The sequence below is a fragment of the Danio rerio genome, chromosome 4 (assembly GCF_052040795.2).
Source record: "Danio rerio strain M-AB ecotype USA chromosome 4, GRCz13ab, whole genome shotgun sequence".
In the NCBI taxonomy this organism is placed as follows: Eukaryota; Metazoa; Chordata; class Actinopteri; order Cypriniformes; family Danionidae; genus Danio; species Danio rerio.
In genome coordinates, this window is record NC_141024.2 from 20,621,645 (window position 1) to 20,640,961 (window position 19,317).

General features: G+C 35.0%; 3 protein-coding genes across 7 annotated transcripts in view; 1 reads left to right on the plus strand and 2 right to left on the minus strand.

Moving 5' to 3' along the window:
- drd4-rs (dopamine receptor D4 related sequence) overlaps positions 1-546 on the minus strand; it is a 116,577-nt gene extending 116,031 nt beyond the window's left edge. The window contains exon 1 of the mRNA XM_087246652.1: positions 463-546. The gene's annotated coding sequence lies outside the window, so the exon portion shown is untranslated. The remainder of the gene's footprint in view (positions 1-462) is intronic.
- Positions 511-7,290, plus strand: gcc1 (GRIP and coiled-coil domain containing 1). Of its 4 annotated transcripts, none has more exons than XM_087246507.1 (4): positions 517-637; positions 2,212-2,226; positions 2,439-3,581; positions 5,126-7,290. In XM_087246507.1, the coding sequence occupies exons 3-4, from the start codon at positions 2,490-2,492 to the stop codon at positions 6,440-6,442; spliced, it is 2,409 nt and encodes an 802-aa protein (XP_087102633.1). In that variant the 5' UTR covers positions 517-637; positions 2,212-2,226; positions 2,439-2,489; the 3' UTR covers positions 6,443-7,290.
- Positions 7,291-8,382: 1,092 nt separating this feature from the next.
- Positions 8,383-18,914, minus strand: dennd6b (DENN/MADD domain containing 6B). Of its 2 annotated transcripts, XM_087246126.1 has the most exons (21): positions 18,649-18,914; positions 18,414-18,452; positions 18,237-18,279; positions 18,025-18,137; positions 17,063-17,143; positions 16,828-16,933; positions 16,099-16,178; positions 15,803-15,865; positions 15,658-15,713; positions 15,445-15,567; positions 14,603-14,698; positions 14,233-14,327; positions 14,086-14,151; positions 13,740-13,804; positions 13,550-13,639; positions 12,692-12,745; positions 12,494-12,597; positions 12,268-12,370; positions 11,171-11,207; positions 11,003-11,077; positions 8,383-9,825 (listed from the first exon to the last, which is right to left on the minus strand). In XM_087246126.1, the coding sequence occupies exons 1-20, from the start codon at positions 18,799-18,801 to the stop codon at positions 11,052-11,054; spliced, it is 1,593 nt and encodes a 530-aa protein (XP_087102252.1). In that variant the 5' UTR covers positions 18,802-18,914; the 3' UTR covers positions 8,383-9,825; positions 11,003-11,051.
- Positions 18,915-19,317: the final 403 nt, after the last annotated feature.

The window sequence follows — 19,317 nt, forward strand, 5'->3', positions numbered from 1 at the left end:
AATCTGAAAGGTTTACGCTTACAAAATGTACATTTGTGTATAACATATTTAGCCAAAAATATAACAAGATTAAATAAAAAATAAACATCTCGATGTTCATTCTGATGCTTATATCCTACAATAACATTTTCATATTTCAACATAACATCAGGGATTATACCACAAAACATACCTAATACATAAATAAGCGCACACAACAAACGTTTTCACGCATAAATCAGCCCTAAATTGTAACAAGAGTATTTTGAATAACATGTAAATTGTTTTAGCATTTAATATATGAACAAACACAAATCAACGAAAATAGTATACATCTCAACAGCAACTTATCTGCTCGTAGTTCATTGTGAAATGTATTTCACAATGTTTTGTCGGCACATTTGTATATTGACAACATTTTAAAATAGAATATTGTGTCAAAATACATCGAATTGTGTTTTTTAATGAAATAGTAATACTTACTTTATAATACACTCGAGCTTTTAATCAACATTCAAACGTCACTTCCCAGTTCCCATCCAGGAAGCGACGTCTGGAAGTAAACACGACACGTACTCGGGTTACTGCAACATTTCAGGCTTTTTCTGCCTTTAAATATATTTATATGAACATGAAACTAACCTAAAAGCACATTCAGGTATGCTTGATTCACAGTTTATTTAACCTATATGTCACGATGTGGGATTTGATACATTATTGTTATACATTTAAACCTTGCTAACTAACTAGCTAAAGACAACCAATGAACTATAATTAACGTTGGTCGGTAACGTTATTTTAATACACCGAACATAATAAGACAGAAACTAGAAAAGTCAACTGTCAGTTATATATGTTTGTCTAATCATTTGTCTCATGATTTTATGTCCAAGTGCTCTCTTATTATGCATAATTAATAAAAGTAGTAGTTAGTAGTAGTCAGTATTTTCCGAACTTGCCGGACAAGAGAAGTGCCAAAGACCAGCAGAAACAAGACATTTTTTGTTATTGCTATTATATTTATTTGTTAGTACAGTCCATTCCATAAAGCGTGAATATTGTTCATAAATAGCAGTAAATAATAGTCAGAATTATTTTAAATACACCAGACAAAAACAATCTCAAAGACTAACAAAAACACAAAATAGGCGTGTTTTTAATAAAGTGTGATACAAACCCTAATGATAATGATAAAACCATTGTGACATAGGGTTTGGCGATCTAGTGTAAAATCAAAATTTGTATTAATTGAACATTTGAACTCAATTGCGAATAATGATTACGATTATTTATTGATTTTTTGCCCTTAGATCACTGATAATAGTTCACTAATATGCTCATTTTATTTTATTTTTTTTACAAGTAAGAGATGCCTCAATGCATTACATGTGGGTGCATTACTTGATTTAAAAATAACTGAAGGAAACACACTCTATGTACTATCTATGATTATTTATTGAACATAAAAGTTGAAGAACTGAAATTAAAACACATTACCTAAAACCAACTTTTCTTGTATAAAAAAGTGAAAATAAACAACTTGCACTTTTGGAAACAAATTAAATTGTTTAATGTTTTTCATATTAAAACTAGAAACTAAGCAGTATCTCTTCTAAATAAAATAATCATTGTATGTCATGTAAATTATATTTTAAACAGTGCATTTCTTGCATCTTCTGTAAACAAATATTTTCATGTAAATAATAACTTTACATGTAATGGAAAACATGCAATCTCAAGGAATCTCTGGCACAGTTTCCAATCATCATCAATGTAGTGCAAAGCTCAAAAATGGGTTCATTGTCCTACTTGACAAGAGATCAGTTATGGCTGCAAAGTGGCTGCAGAAGTATAAATCAGCTTTAACAGAGTGGGGTCACGTGACTCCACACCCAGTAGGGAAAGTAATTGGAAAAAATGGACCTGGAAAAATTAGATCAATTATAGGTTCTGAAACGAGAAATTGACCAGCTTTAGTGTGAATATTGTTCATAAATAGCAGTAAATAATAGTTTGATTTATTTTAAATATACCAGACAAAAGCTCTCAAAGAATAACAAAAACACAAAATAGTTTTAAACATGTTTTAGTGAAGTGTGAAACAAACATTAATGATAATGTTGAAACTATTGTGACATGGATCCAATATAAGATCCATATATGAAGAGTTCAGATGCAAAAACCTCTAAATGCTGTCTGAAAATTTATCCTAAAATGTTCTTTTTTTTCCAGCCTCCTATGTGTAAGGTGAGTTATTTTACTTTAAAATCAATGAAAAGAACTTGTTTGTGACTATAAAAATCAAATTACTCAGCACAAGAGTTGGAGAGAAAAACGCTAATTTGAGAGGAAAATAACAAGATGTTTTTGCATCTGAACTCTTTATATTAAGAAAGATGCTGCTTGATTCATATTGCCCTTCTTCGTTTCACAATCATAATAAATCTGTGTTTACTTAGCAGGTGGAGATCATATCGGAGAGTATGAAACCTGACTGACGGTGATTAACCATGGAGAAGTTCGGTATGAGCTTTGGTGGAGGCCCAAGCAAAAAAGAACTCCTGGAAACCATTGAAGTGCAGAAGAAGCAGCTTGTAAAGTATCAGACACGCTTTAAAGATGTTGTCAGAGCTTACCAAAGCCTGCTTAAAGAAAAAGAAGCCTTGGAAGCCAGTCTGAAGGTTCTGACCATTTCTCAAGAGGTCGATTTAAGTCGTGTTGATAACCTCTCATTTGGTGAAGCTTCAGGAAGCAGAGCTTTGCCTTCTGATCTTGGAGATGACCGATGTTCACTTCATAGTGAAGACAGCCTGGATACAGCAGCCTCTGCTGAAACAGCCACTAGCGTGACGAGCAACAGCACTAAAGGAGACCAAATCGAGGACGATCAAAGCTGTGCTGTAGATGGAGCCACAGCTGGGGCTGTTGTACACACTTCACCCCAGCAGTCTGAGGAGGCAAGTGGGTCTGAAAGTGGCGTAAGCACCAGCAGCAGTGGATGTTCAGAGCCGACACCACAGGTGGCAGACACTGATCGCCGGGTCATCCAACTTAAGACGCAGCTGTCCACACTGACCAGTTCCCTGGCCACTGTTACCCAAGAAAAGTCCAGAATGGAAGCTTCATTTCAGGCGGACAAGCGGAAAATGAAGCAGGAACTGGAGGAGCTGCAGGCTAGGCTGGAGGAAGATAAGAAGCAGCACCAGGCCGAGCTTCAAAACCTGCAGGAGCAGTTTGCGGAGAGCAAAGCAAGAGTCATAACCCAGCAGCATGAACGGGAGCAGGAGCAGGGCGATCATGCGCTCATGCTCCGAGAGCTTCAGAAACTCCTGCAGGAAGAGAGGGGACTGAGACAGGATGCAGAACTCAAACTGGAGGACGCACGGGCGACGCTGGCTGAAGCCATGCAGGCAGCAGACCGAGGGCTAGATTATGAGTCGCAGCTGAAAGAGATCATTCAGGAACGGGATGAGCTGAAGAAGAGCCTGAAGGCTGCAGCGGTGGAGAACAGTAAACCTGACCCACGGGTGGAGGAGCTTCAGCAAGAGAACGCAGACCTCAAAGCTCACTTCAATCAGCAACTTCAGCAGGAAATCAGAAAGGTACGTTTTAAAGAGGTCGTATGTTACTGATTTGTGATGGAAGTCCACATAATGCCTAATATTTGTTGTAGTCATAATAAATACTGGCAATTCTCTGTCAAAGAACAGATTTTTTTTTACAAATCTTGAAGTGCTGACTTTTTTAAATAAAAAAAGTTACAACCTTCTGTTGTTAAAGGGATTGTTTGCCCAAAAAGAAAAATTCTGTCATCACTTATTCACACTTGACTTGTTCTAAACTAGTTATTTTGTCTTGTTTTTTTGTTTTTGTTTTGTTAAACACAAAAGAAGATATACTGAAGAATGCTAAAAACCTTTAAACTTTTTATTTCTTTTAGTAGGAAATGCATGGAAACATGAAAAACACTATGAAAGTCAGTGGGTGCAGGTTTCTAACGTTCTACAGCACATCTTCTTTTGTGTTAAAAAAAACAACTCAAACAGGTTTGTAGCAAGTCAAGGGTAAGTAAATGATGACGTGGGAACTATCCCTTTAAAAACAGGTGAGATAAACCCAGAGCAAAAAAGAGGCATTTATATCTATATGTCAAGTTTACATAAAGAATGCATTTACTTTAGTGCAGTAATTTTCATATAGCTTATGATTTACCTTGCTAGACAACATATTTTAGTCAACGAGAAAGGTGATAACCAGTTTTAGACACAATTTGGATAAAATAAGCTGATTTATAAATGCCAAACAGGTTAAAAAGGCACTAAAAATGTCATGATTGATGGTGGGTTTGTAACTAATAACTAAAAATAAATAATTTTAACTTTTAGAAGGCAACTGGCATGATACAGTAACAATTTATTTTTTTAGTCTTACCAAACCAGTTATATATGCATAGGTGAATTTTACTCACAGGTATTCTATGGGTTTGTATAAGCACGCCATGATTTTGTCAAGTACAATGCAATCCTGGATTAACATCAATGTTGATCATGGAACATGATTTAGAAAATGAAATCCATACCTATTCCCTACCCCTAAACCCATAAAACTTAATACCTAAATAAACTATCAGAGGGAATAATAACAAAATAACAATCATGTAGATGTGCATAAACCTAAATGTAAACCTAAACTTAATATAAACGGTAAATCTATCTCTGATTGGAAGGTTGTTCCAAAATCAACATAGATGTTAATCCTGGAACATGTCCTACTTAGTAAAATCAGGCTGGTGGTTTGTTTACAATGACCCTGGTGCATATTATTCTACTTGGTATTCAAATTACCAACACTATGATTGGTTAATGCCTTACTTTACACATGTACATATAAAAGAACATGGACATTAAACAAGGAATTTCTCTCTATACTACAGTTGCCTGAGTTCCAATGTTGCAGAAGTAGCAAAAAAAATTTCATCCATATGGTGATGTACATCCAAGAATAACTGATTACAATGAATGGATAAAATGTAAGGCAGGAACTTGATTCAACACATTTTGAAGCAGAATCCCTTCAGGAGTAACACTGGACACGCATGGTCTTTTAGTTATGTAAACATTCTTATTTTTTGTCCGCATATTTAAAGGTGGCACAAGCAGATGAGCTTCTCCGAGAGCAGGCGAAGATGGAGGAGATCCGAGTTGCCAGTCTTGAGGAGAGAGTATCTGAGCTCTCTGAACTCTTGGGTGCTTGCGAGAAGGCCAGACAGAAGGACCAACAAAACACTCAGAGGCTACGAGAACGCATCCTTCAGCTCGACACAGAGAACAAAACCCTCGCCATGGCTGCAGTCAACAGGACAACAAGCTCTGATCTAAACATGGATGACATGAACTTGAACGTAGACGCGTTAAAGGACAAACTTGAGAAGGTGAAGAAGTTACTCCTACTGGCTGCACAAAGATCTCAAGACCAGAGCCTAGATATTGAGAAGCTGCTGGAGGGAGGAGAAAAGGACCACGAAGTCTCTGAAAGCGAGAAAGCCTCAGCGCTCCACTACCAACAAGAGCTCCGGCAGATAAAAGAGGAGTTTGAGCGCTACAAAATGAGGGCGCAGGGGGTTCTGAAAAACAAGAACACAAAGGATGGAAACCAGGCCAAAGAGTTAGAAGAAGCACGAGATCAGTTAGCTGAGCTGAAGGAGAAGTATATCAACCTTCGGATACAAAGCGACGAAGCAGAAGTCAAGCATAAACGGGACCTAGAGGAGCGGCAACAGGGACTTGCAGCGCTCCAGCAGACACACAAACAGGAGGTTGAAAAGCTGGAGGCTCAACACCGGGAGAATTTCATGAGGCTTGAGGAAGAGTTGCACAAACAGAGAGATCGCACAATGGCCCTCCTGGCAGAAAAAGACCTTGAGCTGGAGCGACTCAGGGCATCAGCAGTTATGGGTTTCGGAAGTCACCAGAGGCACATTATCAATAGCAGTGCAGCGTTGGAAGGTGGTGACCTTGACGAAGTTGATCCAGAGCAAGAAGAAAGCGACATCATCGCTCAAGCTCTTAAACTAGCAGGTCCCAACGAGCCAACTTTATTGCTTTATGCCGAACAGCTGGCACGCAAAGAGGTAGAAGTGGCCGCCCTGCGCAAACAAAAGCATCGGCTAGAAGAAGACTTGCACCAACTACAAGGGAAGCTAATTGCTAATGGGGAGAGGCATGAGGAAGAGCTTGTGGAGCTACGGGGCCAGCTGGACAAGCGTATTCGGGACAAGGGGAGAGATGGGGCCAACCTAGAGTATCTCAAGAATGTGATTTATAAGTTCCTCACGCTCCAAGACACCAGAGGGCGCCAGCAGACTCTTACGGCCATTTTGACCATTTTGCACTTTAGTCCTCAAGAGAAACAAGTGGTGCTGAAGCAGCAACAGCACAGTTGGTGGACGGCTGGAATGAGATGATGCAAACAAGTGTTTATTTGGTCTGAAGAGAATTTGTGGTTCTTCTGTCCCGAGATAAATATTGGTTTATTTTTATTGACCACTTGTTGTGTGCAATCTGAGAAAGTACCAAATAACAGGAGCAATATGGTGTGTATATATACATAGTCCTACTACAATATGATTACATGACAGGGATACTTAACACTTTATGAATGGTTTTGAGTCAAGTGTTGAATAATGTTAAGAGTTGGCCCATAATTCAACACTTTCCTCTTGTGTGTGCAGCATAATCAATTTTGACAGTGTGTTTTCAACGTAGTTGGGTGCACCAAAATACTGTTACTGATTTTGCGTAATAACTGGCAAGTAATGCAACACTATTTGGTTAAGCCGAAAGGTTAAATTCCATATTAATCCAAAGAAAATGCTCTTTAAAAGCTCCAAAAGGCTTATAAGAGGGAATCCAGCTAGTAATGCACTTTTTATTCATACATACACACACATATAATCATTATGGTGAAATCCAACCATAGATTCCAGAGGATATGTTGCAAATATTTCAGTAAAATGATCCGCTGCTTTGAATTTTCAAGCCAATGTTAGTTTGAATTTAGTTTAAGAAGGATTTGAGTTACTTTATCATATTACAAGCTTTTGGGGGTAAAGTTTGTTTGGCTCTGTGTTTTTTTAGGGCATTTGAAGACTCCACTGTTTGTTAACCCTTTATCTAAGCTGTATATACATTTTGCTTTGTTTCTGTTTGAGAAAAATAATTTCACGGTTTCAGTGTTTCAAATTTTAGCTACCAGAATAAATGTGTATTTTCAATCTTTGACCAAAACAATAAACTATTTTGCTCCCTCCAACAATTTCTGTTTTATATTAAGGTATAAATACTAGGGCTGCATGATATTGGAAAAAACTCACATTGCAATTTTTTATTTCTTGCAATATTGAGTATACCTTCACAAGAAAATTAATTTATAATTTTAGACACAATGGGATGATTTATTATATTTCCAAATATAATAAACGTAACACAAACATTGATAAATACAGTAAAGCAATGATACTGTACAAAGGAAATGCTATATGGACGTCTAGCAATATTCAGAAAGATACGTTTAGTAATCAAAAGCAAAATCATACAGTCGTGTTTATCGTATATTTACATAAATACAATTAATCTCTTTCTTAAAGCCAGGAAACTTTGAACTACAGGTGTCAGCTCTGCACAGTTTAGCTTTGACCCTACTTAAACATACCTGATCAAACTAATTGAGTCCTTCAGGCTTGTTTGAAACCTACAGGTAAGTGTGTTAAAGCAAGACCGGAGCCAAGTTTGACACCTGCTTTAAACTGACTTGCTTACACAAAAACGCACATAAATAGTAAATGTTTTGTTAACTTTATGGTTAAACATTGCAATGACAAATCATAAGTGTTTTCAAATATAGCACCTAGTCAACATTAATACCAGTTCTACATTGCAGAACCTGCAGATGCGCATATTGCAATAAATTGTGCAGCCCTAATAATCCAGTATATACCCATTTTAAAAAATGAAGCAGCTTAGCAAAATTTTCAAAATAATTTATTCGGTTACATTTTCAGTCACACACACACAATCATCTTTCCTTATGTTTTAAATCATTAAAAATGAATCATATGTAAACAATAGTAAAAACATTTAGAGATCAATTCTCTGTACTAAAACTGAATGCTCATTTCATTCTTAAGAACTGCAAGATGTAGAAGAATCTGTGACAACTATGTATGATAGGCGCATTACTTTAAAAAAAGGGTTCAGAATGTCATACAATTCTCACATGTGAGAAATAATAATTATTAAATTAAATAATCTTATTTAAATTAAGCATTTCCCAAAAGATATTTTGGGATTTTCTCCACATGAAAATTATGTATTTACACTTGATTAAACAAACGCTCACTGCTGGTTTATTCAAACATAGGCTTTAATAAATCCATAAAATCATCCATAAAAACATGGTTCTTTCAAACATTTTATAATACTGAGCAAATGGGAAAATTAAATCAAGCAATCACACAATATAAACCTACATTGCCTGAAAACAAAATGTAAATATAAATGAGTAGTGCAGAAATAGTGCAATATGTGGCACAACTGAGGAGAACAACCAACATTCCCTTTTAAAAAGGTTGCTAAAAAGCAACATTCATGACTGGCAAACAGAATATCACGTGATCATGGAAGTTTCACTTCCACTCATCAGCCATTCATAATTCAGGACTATGTTAAAATGCCAATGATGATTATACATCAATCATAATTGTACTAGATTACAGAAGTGTGTTAATCCTGCCCTAAATTGTCATACATTTAGCTAAAAGATCAGCTTTTTAATATATAAAAGTAATAAAAACTGGCAAACCGATGCCATAGTGGTTCTTCTGTGCACTTCAGGTCAGGTAAAGTGTTCAAATAAATAAATAAATACACAATATCCCTAAATAACACCTAATTTCATCATGGGAAAAAAAGCATTGAAATTTAATAAACCTAATAAACAATAACAATCCTAAAAGCTTCAAGTAAACGTGTCTTACATATTTATGAAAGTTATATGGTAATTAAATATTGCATATGCTAATTAAATAGTTCATCATTTTATTCAAGTAATAATTCACCCCAAACTTCAAATCAACAAGTGGTTCCAAACCTTTACGAGTTGTTTTGTCTAATGAACACACAAAAAGACATTTTAAAGAATGTTAGAAACCAGTAGCCATCGACTTCCATAGTAGGATAAACATACAATGTTACATATTTTCAAACTAACTTCTTGTGTGTTCAACAGAAGAAAGAACCAAGTAAAGGGTGTGTAAATGACGGCACAAGTTTTGGGTGAACTATATCTATTTTAATCTATTTGACTAAACATCTAAATGATTTCTAAAACAAGTCATGTTCATGCAGTCCTAACTGACTGCAGGCTTTAAACGCTTGATACTTGTTCATTAAAAATGTAATTTAGCAAACATTTAAAATCTCATATGAAGCCTGGACGATAACTTCAATTGATATTAATCCGAGACGGTGTTCTTCTTGTGTCATCTAGGATAGCAGCAGTGCCTGCAGTGTCACTCATCAAAACTAAAAGGCCTCTCAGGTAGGGTATATGCGTGTACCAGAGGAAGAGGTGAGGTTTTATACCTGTGCAGGTGTTATGGGTTCATATCTGCCTGGTACATTCTGGACAGATCTGCTGGTCAGTGTTTTGATGCGGGTCTGATTGTCACTGTCTGTGTAACACTGTCTGTAGGTCCTCGGGCAAGGAGCTGATGATGGTTTGGATGGACTGCTCTAACCTCTCCAGAAGCTCTTCTTTCACTGGAAGCTGGTGCTTTCGAGCTCTCATCTGGGCAAGGCATGTGGAAACAGAAAGAGAGAAGCTTCAGGTGAATGTTTTTAAAGTATAGTTTATGTTTTTCAACCATGTACTGTTCTATTAATTTAATGAGGTCAGAAAATAACAGAAAAAAATTGAACCCCTAAAGTCACTGTAATTAAAGGGAGAGTTCTCACAAAAAATACTAACTTGTTCCAAACTTATTGGAGTTTCTATTTATGTTAAACACAAATGTAGATAGAAGAAAAGTTTTTTTTTCTGTGGAAACCAATGGTTTCTGGTGTACAACATGCTTCAAAATATATTTATTTATTTGTCCCGACAAAATAAAGAAGCTCATAAAGGTTTGAAACCGCTTGAGGATGAGGAAATGGAGAGTAATGTTTCATTTTTGGGAGAACTGTGCCTTTAATGTGAAACTGAATGAAGGCTTTCACCTTGCAACATATATATATATATAATTTCTTTACGGAGTTTTATAATTGCCTTTTTGCAGTGCTGAACATTATAATCAACCATTTCTGTTGAGCTTATGAATTAAGTAGTTATAAGTGGCACTTAGACACTGACTGAAAATCCCAGACTTCTGAATAGCTGTAAACAGATAATTTCTAAGCTTCAATGAATATGATGAGCGTTTATGTATTTAACCAACATGTTTTGCTTAGCTAGAGCTCTAGTGCTCTCCACACGCAACAATGTTTGTATGCTTTTATTAAATCAACATAGAATCATTATAACACCAACATAAAATCCTTATTTCAACATCAGTAACAATAATCAGCAATAGCTGGGTTTCTATCAGCCTGTGTTAATGCACAATCCCTGTGTGAATGCCAATTTGAATATATATCTTTTAATTCACAAAACATTTTTCACACTCGCTTGATGTAGTTTTGGACTTTTGTAAGAAAAAGGGAACATTACTAATCAGCGGTCTCTGTTATGGTGGCCTTGTTTACAGTTGGTTACCAATACTTCAATCAGCCACTCTAAAAAGGTTATGAAAATGCATCTAAATGTATTTGGGATTCTTTCCTTTCCTTTTTTTATGAACATTGAAAAAATTTGCTTCGTGTTAAGATGGAAACAAATGGCTTACATAGGAAACAAAAGTAAAATAAGGACAATTTTTTTAACGCAAAATACAAATAAAAGATATAATCATCCCATCAGTTTCACTCACCAGTTTCTCCCTTAACTTCAGGATGAGGTCAACAATCTCCACTTCCGATTTATCTTTGGTCCACGTCAGCAGATCCTGAATTTATTAAAATCCAATTAAAAACTAATTAATTAAGCTATTGAAAAAAAAGCAATCCATGAATGAAAATGATCTTGATTGTTTACTTACCCTCAAGTTGTTCTGAACTCGTAGGATTTTCTTTCTTCTGTGGAACACAAAAGAAGAATTTTGAAGAAATGTACTGGTCGCACTTTTCCATGCAACTAAAAACAGACTGACAGTTGGTATTCACTGAAAATCTAGACTACCTGCTCTCATTGGTCTGTTCTTTTAAATTCATGAGAGAAGTAGAGATGGTGATCCTTTGAGGTTTATTTTTATTTTTTAAATAATTAACCAGGTTAATAAACCTAATGGCATGATTTGTTCCCAAAAATGATCGGTAAGAGAAGATTTTAGATTTTTTTTTTTTTACAAATTTAATCTATTCCTTGTTTAGTGTGAATTAACAGTTTCAAAACATGTAAGATTGTTTTATTGCTTATGCAAAAAGCATAATGCTCACCAAAGCGGTATTTATTTTACCAGAAATACATAAAAAAATGGAAATCTGTGAAATGTCATTACAATAATCTTTTATTATAATATACAGTATTAAACATTTGAAGTGGTTCAAAACCTTTCATCAAAGTTGTCCTAACACTTCTGAACAACACCCTTTATTGTTTTAGGACGATTGTGAAAATTTTTTAATCCACTTCAGTGTATTTTTTAAATGTTATTCATTCCTGTAATTTTAGATCAACCCTACTTCAGTCTTTGGTGTCATGTTATCTTTTAGAAATCATTATAATATGATGATTTGCTTCTTTTTTTAAAGAGAAATTTCATGTTATCAGAAAAATTTTAAAAAGTTGCTAGTTTTGTGTAAGTGATCTGTCTTTAATTATTCTGCATTGTCATTTATATAGGTTATCTATCAGATTATGTATTATAGTTCTTTTTTATGGTGCTTTTGCATCCTTCATAAAGCTTTGGTTTACATTCAGTGCAACTCCATGGAAAAGAGCAACCAGTTCATTTCCTCAGAATTTCTCTTTTGTGTTAGAAGAAACAAAATCATACGGGTTTGAAACAACATGGGGGATTATTATTATAAAATTTTGACTCAACAAATCTTCTTTTTATTTATGTGCAAACTCAAAACTAGTAATAATTATGGAAGTACAAACAGAGAGCGAATCTGGATCCAGAGTCATACTCACAGCCGCACAGATAGCTTCTAAATGAAGACATTCCACTTTCTGACTCATCTCTCTGTGCCTGAACCGATACCAACCATCAAAGTTTGGAGATTTGAAGAAACGCCTGAAACCCACATTTATCACATGCACAATCAATAGGACGTTTCGGTCATTAATTTCCAAATGTCCAGGGTTGCATTTCCTGTAAGACTACAGATTATTGGATGACAATAGCGGGTTATAGTACCTGTACAGGCCTGTAAAGTCTCCTTTCAGTGTTAGTTGTGGTCCTGCCTGCTCCAGAGTCTTCATGAACTCATCCTGATTGAAGGACCGGATCTGTGGAGGCGTCTGTCACACAAAAAAACACATAACAGCCGTTATATTTCAGGTGTAACACAATCAAAGCCTCATTTACTGTAAATCTACATTATATCTAACCAACCTTCCATGGAGACACAGATCTCTGTGGAGGCATGAGGGTTTCCAAATACTGTTCCTGGAGAAAAAAAAATACATTTGTAATCAAGCTCATGATTGAATTTTAAATTGTCATTATTTATTCACACTATTAACATTATAAATGCTTAAGAAATTGTACGTTTTTTTTAGATTCACTACACAAATGAAGATTTTTTTTTTCATCAATATCAAAAAAGGATTAATGCAAATGATGCGAGATGGCAATGCATTTGCTGAATAAACTCAGACAAAGCGAACATTACTAATCAGCTGCCTCCATTATGCTGATCTTGTTTACTGTTAGTTACTAGGCTACCAATACTACAATCAGCCACTTTTAACAGCTTGAAGAAATGCATTTTTTTAGCAAATCTGACAAATCTGTCAGTTTGCGCAGAACGACATATCAAAACATTTGTAAGGGATTTAAAAATATTAAATAAATAAAAGCTAAGTCTTCTTGATGTGCAATAACTAATGCGGTCCATTCTCAAGTATTTGGTTGAGCTACTAAGAAGTTTACATTTACATCTCAATAGAAGTCAAAATGAAATCTGTTCATTATTTAAAGAGACTGTAAATGACTCTTTAGAGAGCTTTAAGTTTAAATTAAACAACTTTTATTATTCCCTTTTGAAGTCAAAGTTTTGGTTGAATAGAATTGGAGAAACAGAAATACGAGATTTTATTAAAATAATATTGTAAAACAATAATATTATACAATAAAATATTATAATATATAATACATTTTAATCTAATGAATATTTGGAATGACATGATCATTTTGGGGTAAAACTCAGCCTTTAAGCTCTGAACAAAAGTAAAAAAAAAAAAAGTTCACCAGTGGAAGAATGAAACTCTGAGTTTGCTCCAAGAGATGTCGCCTCAAAATGGCACTCTGCACCTCTGATGGCCTTTTTTTCTGGATACCCTGAAAGTAAATTAGAAAAAAACAAAGCAAAAACTCACATGTACGAATAATTTCAGGTAAAATAAAATTTGTAGTTTTCCAACAGACAAATATACCCTACCTTTAAAAGTCGTTTGATCAGGGTTTTGTCTTTGTGTAGGAAGGTCTTGTATGCAGTGTAGATACCTTCAGAAAAATATATTTAAACATGTTTATTTTATTATTATATACCTGTTCAATTTAATTCATCTTTATTTCAAAAGGGCCTTTTTACAATGTAGATTGTGTCAAAGCAGCTTAACATGAAGTTTTAGTAAATTGGAATATCTTCAGTCAAGTTCAAAGATGAAGTTCAGTTACTAGTATACAAGTATTTTACTGTACTATACATTTTTACAACTAAAATGTATGCGTTAATTAATTATAGATAATTATTTAGATAGATTACTGAAATCCTTGTTTTCTACCTGTTTTGGTATCCAGTGTTTTTAACTTTGCCAATTTCTTGATCTTTACTTGCTTTGGCAAATCACCTGCAGAGAAAATCAGATTTCAGATATCTTTGATGCAAAAACCTATTAATCAGGAGTGATGTAAGAACTAGAAACAATTACCTGACATCTTCAGTTCTCCAAGGCGAATGATGTGAGGCCAGCTCTGAAAGGTCTTTATAAAGAAAGGGTTTGTGACACCCAATATAACATTGGGTCTGAAAGTAGAAAACAGATTTAGTCAAGGTTTCACCCAAAAATTAAAAGGCAAATTTGAAGAATATCCTAGATGCAGTTTTCAAGACCATTCAAGTCATAAATTCTTCAATTATTCACTTTAATTATCATTCCAAAACGGGACTGGAATAGAGTCATACTTCAAAAACATATTTTTAAAGAATTTGATATAACCTGAAGGTGAATCAGAATTTTCTTTTTTGGGTGAATGATCGCTTTAGAGAAAGACTGTAAAGTGTAGTGCTTTTTTGCTTACGGAGCCTGAGTCCTGGTGGTGTATTCCTTGAATTCACTGTCATGAATGGTAAAGTATGGTCGGTAATCACCAAAGTAGTGCAGTGGGTCAATTGAGCTGAAACAGTCAACATAAGAGGAATATGAGTAATATATAAAATATGTGGATCAAGGAATAAAAGGGGGTTTCATCACTTATTCTAAATATATCAAGAAGTACACATCAAAATAAATATGTTGTTTCATGTTTTTCATAAATCTGTTATGCTGAATCATCATGGAACATTACTCTCACTCATATTTTGCCATTTTATTTTCAAAAAGGTTTCTTGAAACATTCAAGTTGTAACTTTAATTAGAATAAACTACGATTTTAAAATATATTTTTATGTACAATATAATAAATCACATTTGTAGATTTAATTCTTTGTAAAAATAGGATATAAACTACCTACTATTTACATACATATTACTTCATTTTAATTGTGGCCAGTTGCAAAAGTCTTGCTTTAAGGATTTAAATCACAGCAGTCAACTTTTCTGTAACTGACTTTAAAAAATACTTAATGGAAAGCCTTGAGAAAAAATAAAAAGCTAAAGTTTATATAACCAGCCACTGGTCAATAAGAAAAAAACACTAAAATAAAAACAAAGATTAGTTATTAATATTATTTAGATTTTTTTTATATGTATATTTACTTTTTTTCCCAATATCTAAAAAATAGTGATGATAAAAATCCTCCAATCAGGATCTAAATCTAGAAATCTGCTAATATAGATTATGAACAAACATTACTGTTATTATTATTCCCAAGCTCCACATAACAAATCCAATGTATGTGATTCTGAAAGTAGAGTTCATACCTGACCAGAGCCAGCACAGTCTCTGAGGACACGGTTGGAGAAGGTGCCATTATAACCACCGGCTCTCCCAGCAACATCAGCTCCCAAAGCATCTGCACGTGAATCAGGACCGACTGGAAACATCTGAATAATGAAGGTCAATCAGGGCAGCTATTAGTGACGGCTGTAAAATCAACAGATGGCTTCGTAATTGCAGAACAGTGCAATACTCACTTAAAGAGATCCAGCTCATGAACTGATGGAAGAACTGTGGGAGCCGGGAGCAGATTCTGCAATCATGAAACCAGATGTTAACCATATGTACAAATAAAAGCATATGTGAGCATAATTGTTGTATTTAAAAAAATGTGGTGTGCACCTCTGTTTGTTGTTGTTTTACGGGGCTTCCTTCTGCTGTTTCAACTTTTGAAGGTATTCTGATCTGTAGATTCAAAACCATTTGATAAATTGGATGAAAAATATCATATTAATAATCATTTACTGCCAGCCATGGTCCTTTCATAGTCAATTTGAGCATTTTTATTAAATGGTCAGATTGCTTGCCAGTCAAACTCCTGGCGAAGGGGTGAGTTATTTTATTTTTTCCAAAATATCATGTAATAAATGGCTTTTAACCAAAAGAACAATTATATTTTTCATCTTTAACATTCTTACCTGCATCACCACACCCATCACAGGTAAGTTGAGGGTCTGTCCTGGAACTGGTGCTGGCCATTGGTCAATCTCATTACAGACTGAAACACATCAACCCATAAGACATCTTAAAACAGTAACACTGTGAAAAAAATATTACAATTAAAACAACTATTTCTAATTCAATATATTCTAAACTGTAATTTATTTCAGTGATAAATTGCAGTCAATTAAATGTGGCTTTTTGTAACCTAGTTATGCAAATATAATTATATACAAGTTCAATTAATATCAGACCACCAAAACAAAATAAATATGCTATACTGAGAAAAAGAAAACAATTATTTTGGTTAAGATACTTAAAGGGATAAAAAATGCACTGAAAAGTTTTATTTACACTCAGGTGGTTCCAAACCTTTATGAGTTTCTTTATGAGAAGACGTTTTAAAGAATGTTTGAAATTGGCAACCATTGACTCCCACAATAGTAATAACAAATACTAAGGATGCCAAGGGTTGCAGGTGTCTAACATTCTTCAAAATATCTTCTTTTGTGCAAAAAAAACAAAAAAAAAAACAGGTTTGAACCAAGTGGAGGGTGAACATGTTCATTTTTGGGTGAACCATCCCTTTAACTGACTAAATTATTTAGCAAAAAAAGAAAACTATCATTTGTTATCGAATATGAGTTTATTTTTCTATACAAAAATGAAAAGAAAAACAATGTTTTATAAAGCTTAATTGGTCTCACCTGTCTCCAGACAAGGTTCAAGCTTTTCAAAGTATTCAGGAGCAATGACCTGCAGCAGCGAATGGAAGAGGTTCACAAACGGAAGTCTGGACACCACCACCAGAGACTAGAGACAAAGAAAGACTGACATCACTCACAGCACTATGTGTGCATTGTACATTGACCACAAGGCCCCGACTCTAAATGAAAAGCTTATTGTGAAAAAGCACAGTCAACTTTCAGTTCAGTTACACACCTTCTGAAAGTAGCCCCTTTTGACAGTCGCATCTTTCACTTGTCTGAAATACACATACCCGTGCAAATGTGCATGCTCCTTCTGAAAGACAGAAACGTCATTTAAAAACACACTTTATTTATCGTTTGAACTGTTTCAAAGCAGAGGATTCTGGGAAATGGGCCTGTATGTAGAATTTGGATTTTTTTATTGGTTGAGGATTATTTCACCCAACAATTCTGTTATTAATTACTCATCCTCATGTGGTTTCACACGCCTGAGACCTTCGTTCATCTTCAAATCACAAACTAAGATATTGTACATAAAAATCGAAGAGCCGTAGGTAGCAACAGTGCTGAGATGTTCAGAAAAAGAACTAAAAGCACTGTCAAAACACTCCATGTGGCTTTGCATGATCACCACTAAAGGCACATGGAATGTTTTGACAATGATTTTTGGTTATTTTTCTGGACTTTGAATGTCTTGTGACTGTTGCTGCCTATGGAGGATCAAGAAGCTCACAGATTTCATCTAAACTATCTTAATGTGTGTACTAAAAATGAATGAAGGTCTCAGGGGTTTAAAACAGAATGACAGTGAGTTATCAATAACAGAACTTATATTTTTTGTGAATTAGCCTTTTAAGTAAATTGTAACAGATTATTGCCTGTGCACACTTAACATACCGAGTGAATGTAATTCAATGCAATATTTCAAATTACACTGTAAAACAGTTTGATTATAAAGCTTAATTCAGCCTACAAGCTATGTGAGACTAGTTTGAATAGATCTCATTATAGAATATGATGAATGACATTTAATCATAGCACTTTTCAGTATCATCTTGAATTAGTTTAATGTTTCATAGTATGAAAGAGTAGCCACTGAGTGTGTAAACATCACATCCTATTGATTTACCTTGCAAAAATGCCCCAAGTCCTTAGTATAAACATTTGCCTAGAAAACAAAAGTCCATTTCTAACCTGCAGGGTCACAGGGGCATCCCTGTTGTACACATCTTCTTGTCCAAACCAGGAACTACTGCGGCCTACAGATTGCCGCAGTCTGAAGCTGAACTGAGTGTCCCCGAGGCATCCTGGGATAGACATGCACTCATGTGACTGAGCCACAATACTCAAATTTCAGCAGTTTATCATGATAGCACTGATGAAATCAGTCTGTGCCAGCACATTACCTGAGTATGAGTCAGGAAACGACAAGTAACAGATGCTGGTTTTCTGAAAAGCATAAAAAGCAAACAGTTTTGAGGCATTTTACAAGGAAATTTGTATTTGTAACACCTTTTACAGATGTATAATGCAGTAGCTGGTAATAAAAAAAAGGTAAATGATTTTAATTAATTTGCACTTACCTCCTTTTCTGTGAGTTTGACATCATGAGGGTAAACAAGCTGAGGACAACATGAAGAATGTTACTCACACACAGTGATGCTGCTGTTGCTGTGGTTACAATGAGAGTATTGCCATTATGATGTTGTGCTATTTCACTGAATCTTATGGCAATGTAAATGTAGCCTCTTAAGGGTTTTAAATGTAGTAAAGAAATAGACAAACAGATGTTAGGCGTGCGTGCACATCATTGTGTACCTCTATGGCTTGTCCGAGCTCGAGGTCGAAGGTAACCACGCACACACACTCGAGCCAAGCGGAGAAGCGCGACCACGGCTCTGAAAACTCTGCAGTTGTCGCCACCGCTTTTGATGGGCCTTCCAACGACTCGGAGCTGTCAAACGGGTCCATCGTGACTTAAAGAGCCATTTGAGATCCGCTTGTGTTTGTGAATGGTCACGTCCTCGCTCATCGTTTAGTAATCTCCGAGGTTGAATAGCGCCCTCGCGCGGCGAGGAATGAGCAAGCAGGAAGCCGCAAACTAGGTTTATTTAAACAATGTTAAAGAAATATGTTCAATTAATCTAACTATTAAAAATTACTTCAGACTTTTTTACCCGCATTGCAGTAAGTTACCTTAATATTTATTAGTTCAAATTCAACACACAACGTGCAATTCAGACAAAAAATGATAAAAACACACATAAACAAGCATACAAAAAGTATATGTTAAATGGGAGCAAATTAATACGATTAGCAATCTAACATATAGAAGTGAAAAGAAAACAGGAAAAGCTATACCAAAGATGACTGAAGTTTGTAAGCCATTTCCCATTTTTTGTATTTTTGTAATTTATATAAAAACACTTAAATAATTTGGCAATAAAATAACGAAAAGTCAAATAAAATCAACTGGACAATCCCAAA

Bases quoted from the DNA above. Each gene is read 5' to 3' on its own strand.
- gcc1 (XM_087246507.1), top strand. From the start codon at position 2,490: ATGGAGAAGTTCGGTATGAGCTTTGGTGGAGGCCCAAGCAAAAAAGAA. The intron at 3,582-5,125 runs GTACGTTTTAAA...GCATATTTAAAG, and splicing joins TTCAGCAGGAAATCAGAAAG to GTGGCACAAGCAGATGAGCT.
- dennd6b (XM_087246126.1), bottom strand. From the start codon at position 18,801: ATGGACCCGTTTGACAGCTCCGAGTCGTTGGAAGGCCCATCAAAAGCG. The intron at 15,568-15,657 runs GTGAGTATTGCA...TTCATTATTCAG, and splicing joins CATGAGCTGGATCTCTTTAA to ATGTTTCCAGTCGGTCCTGA. The intron at 14,328-14,602 runs GTAAGCAAAAAA...TTCTACTTTCAG, and splicing joins ACCACCAGGACTCAGGCTCC to ACCCAATGTTATATTGGGTG.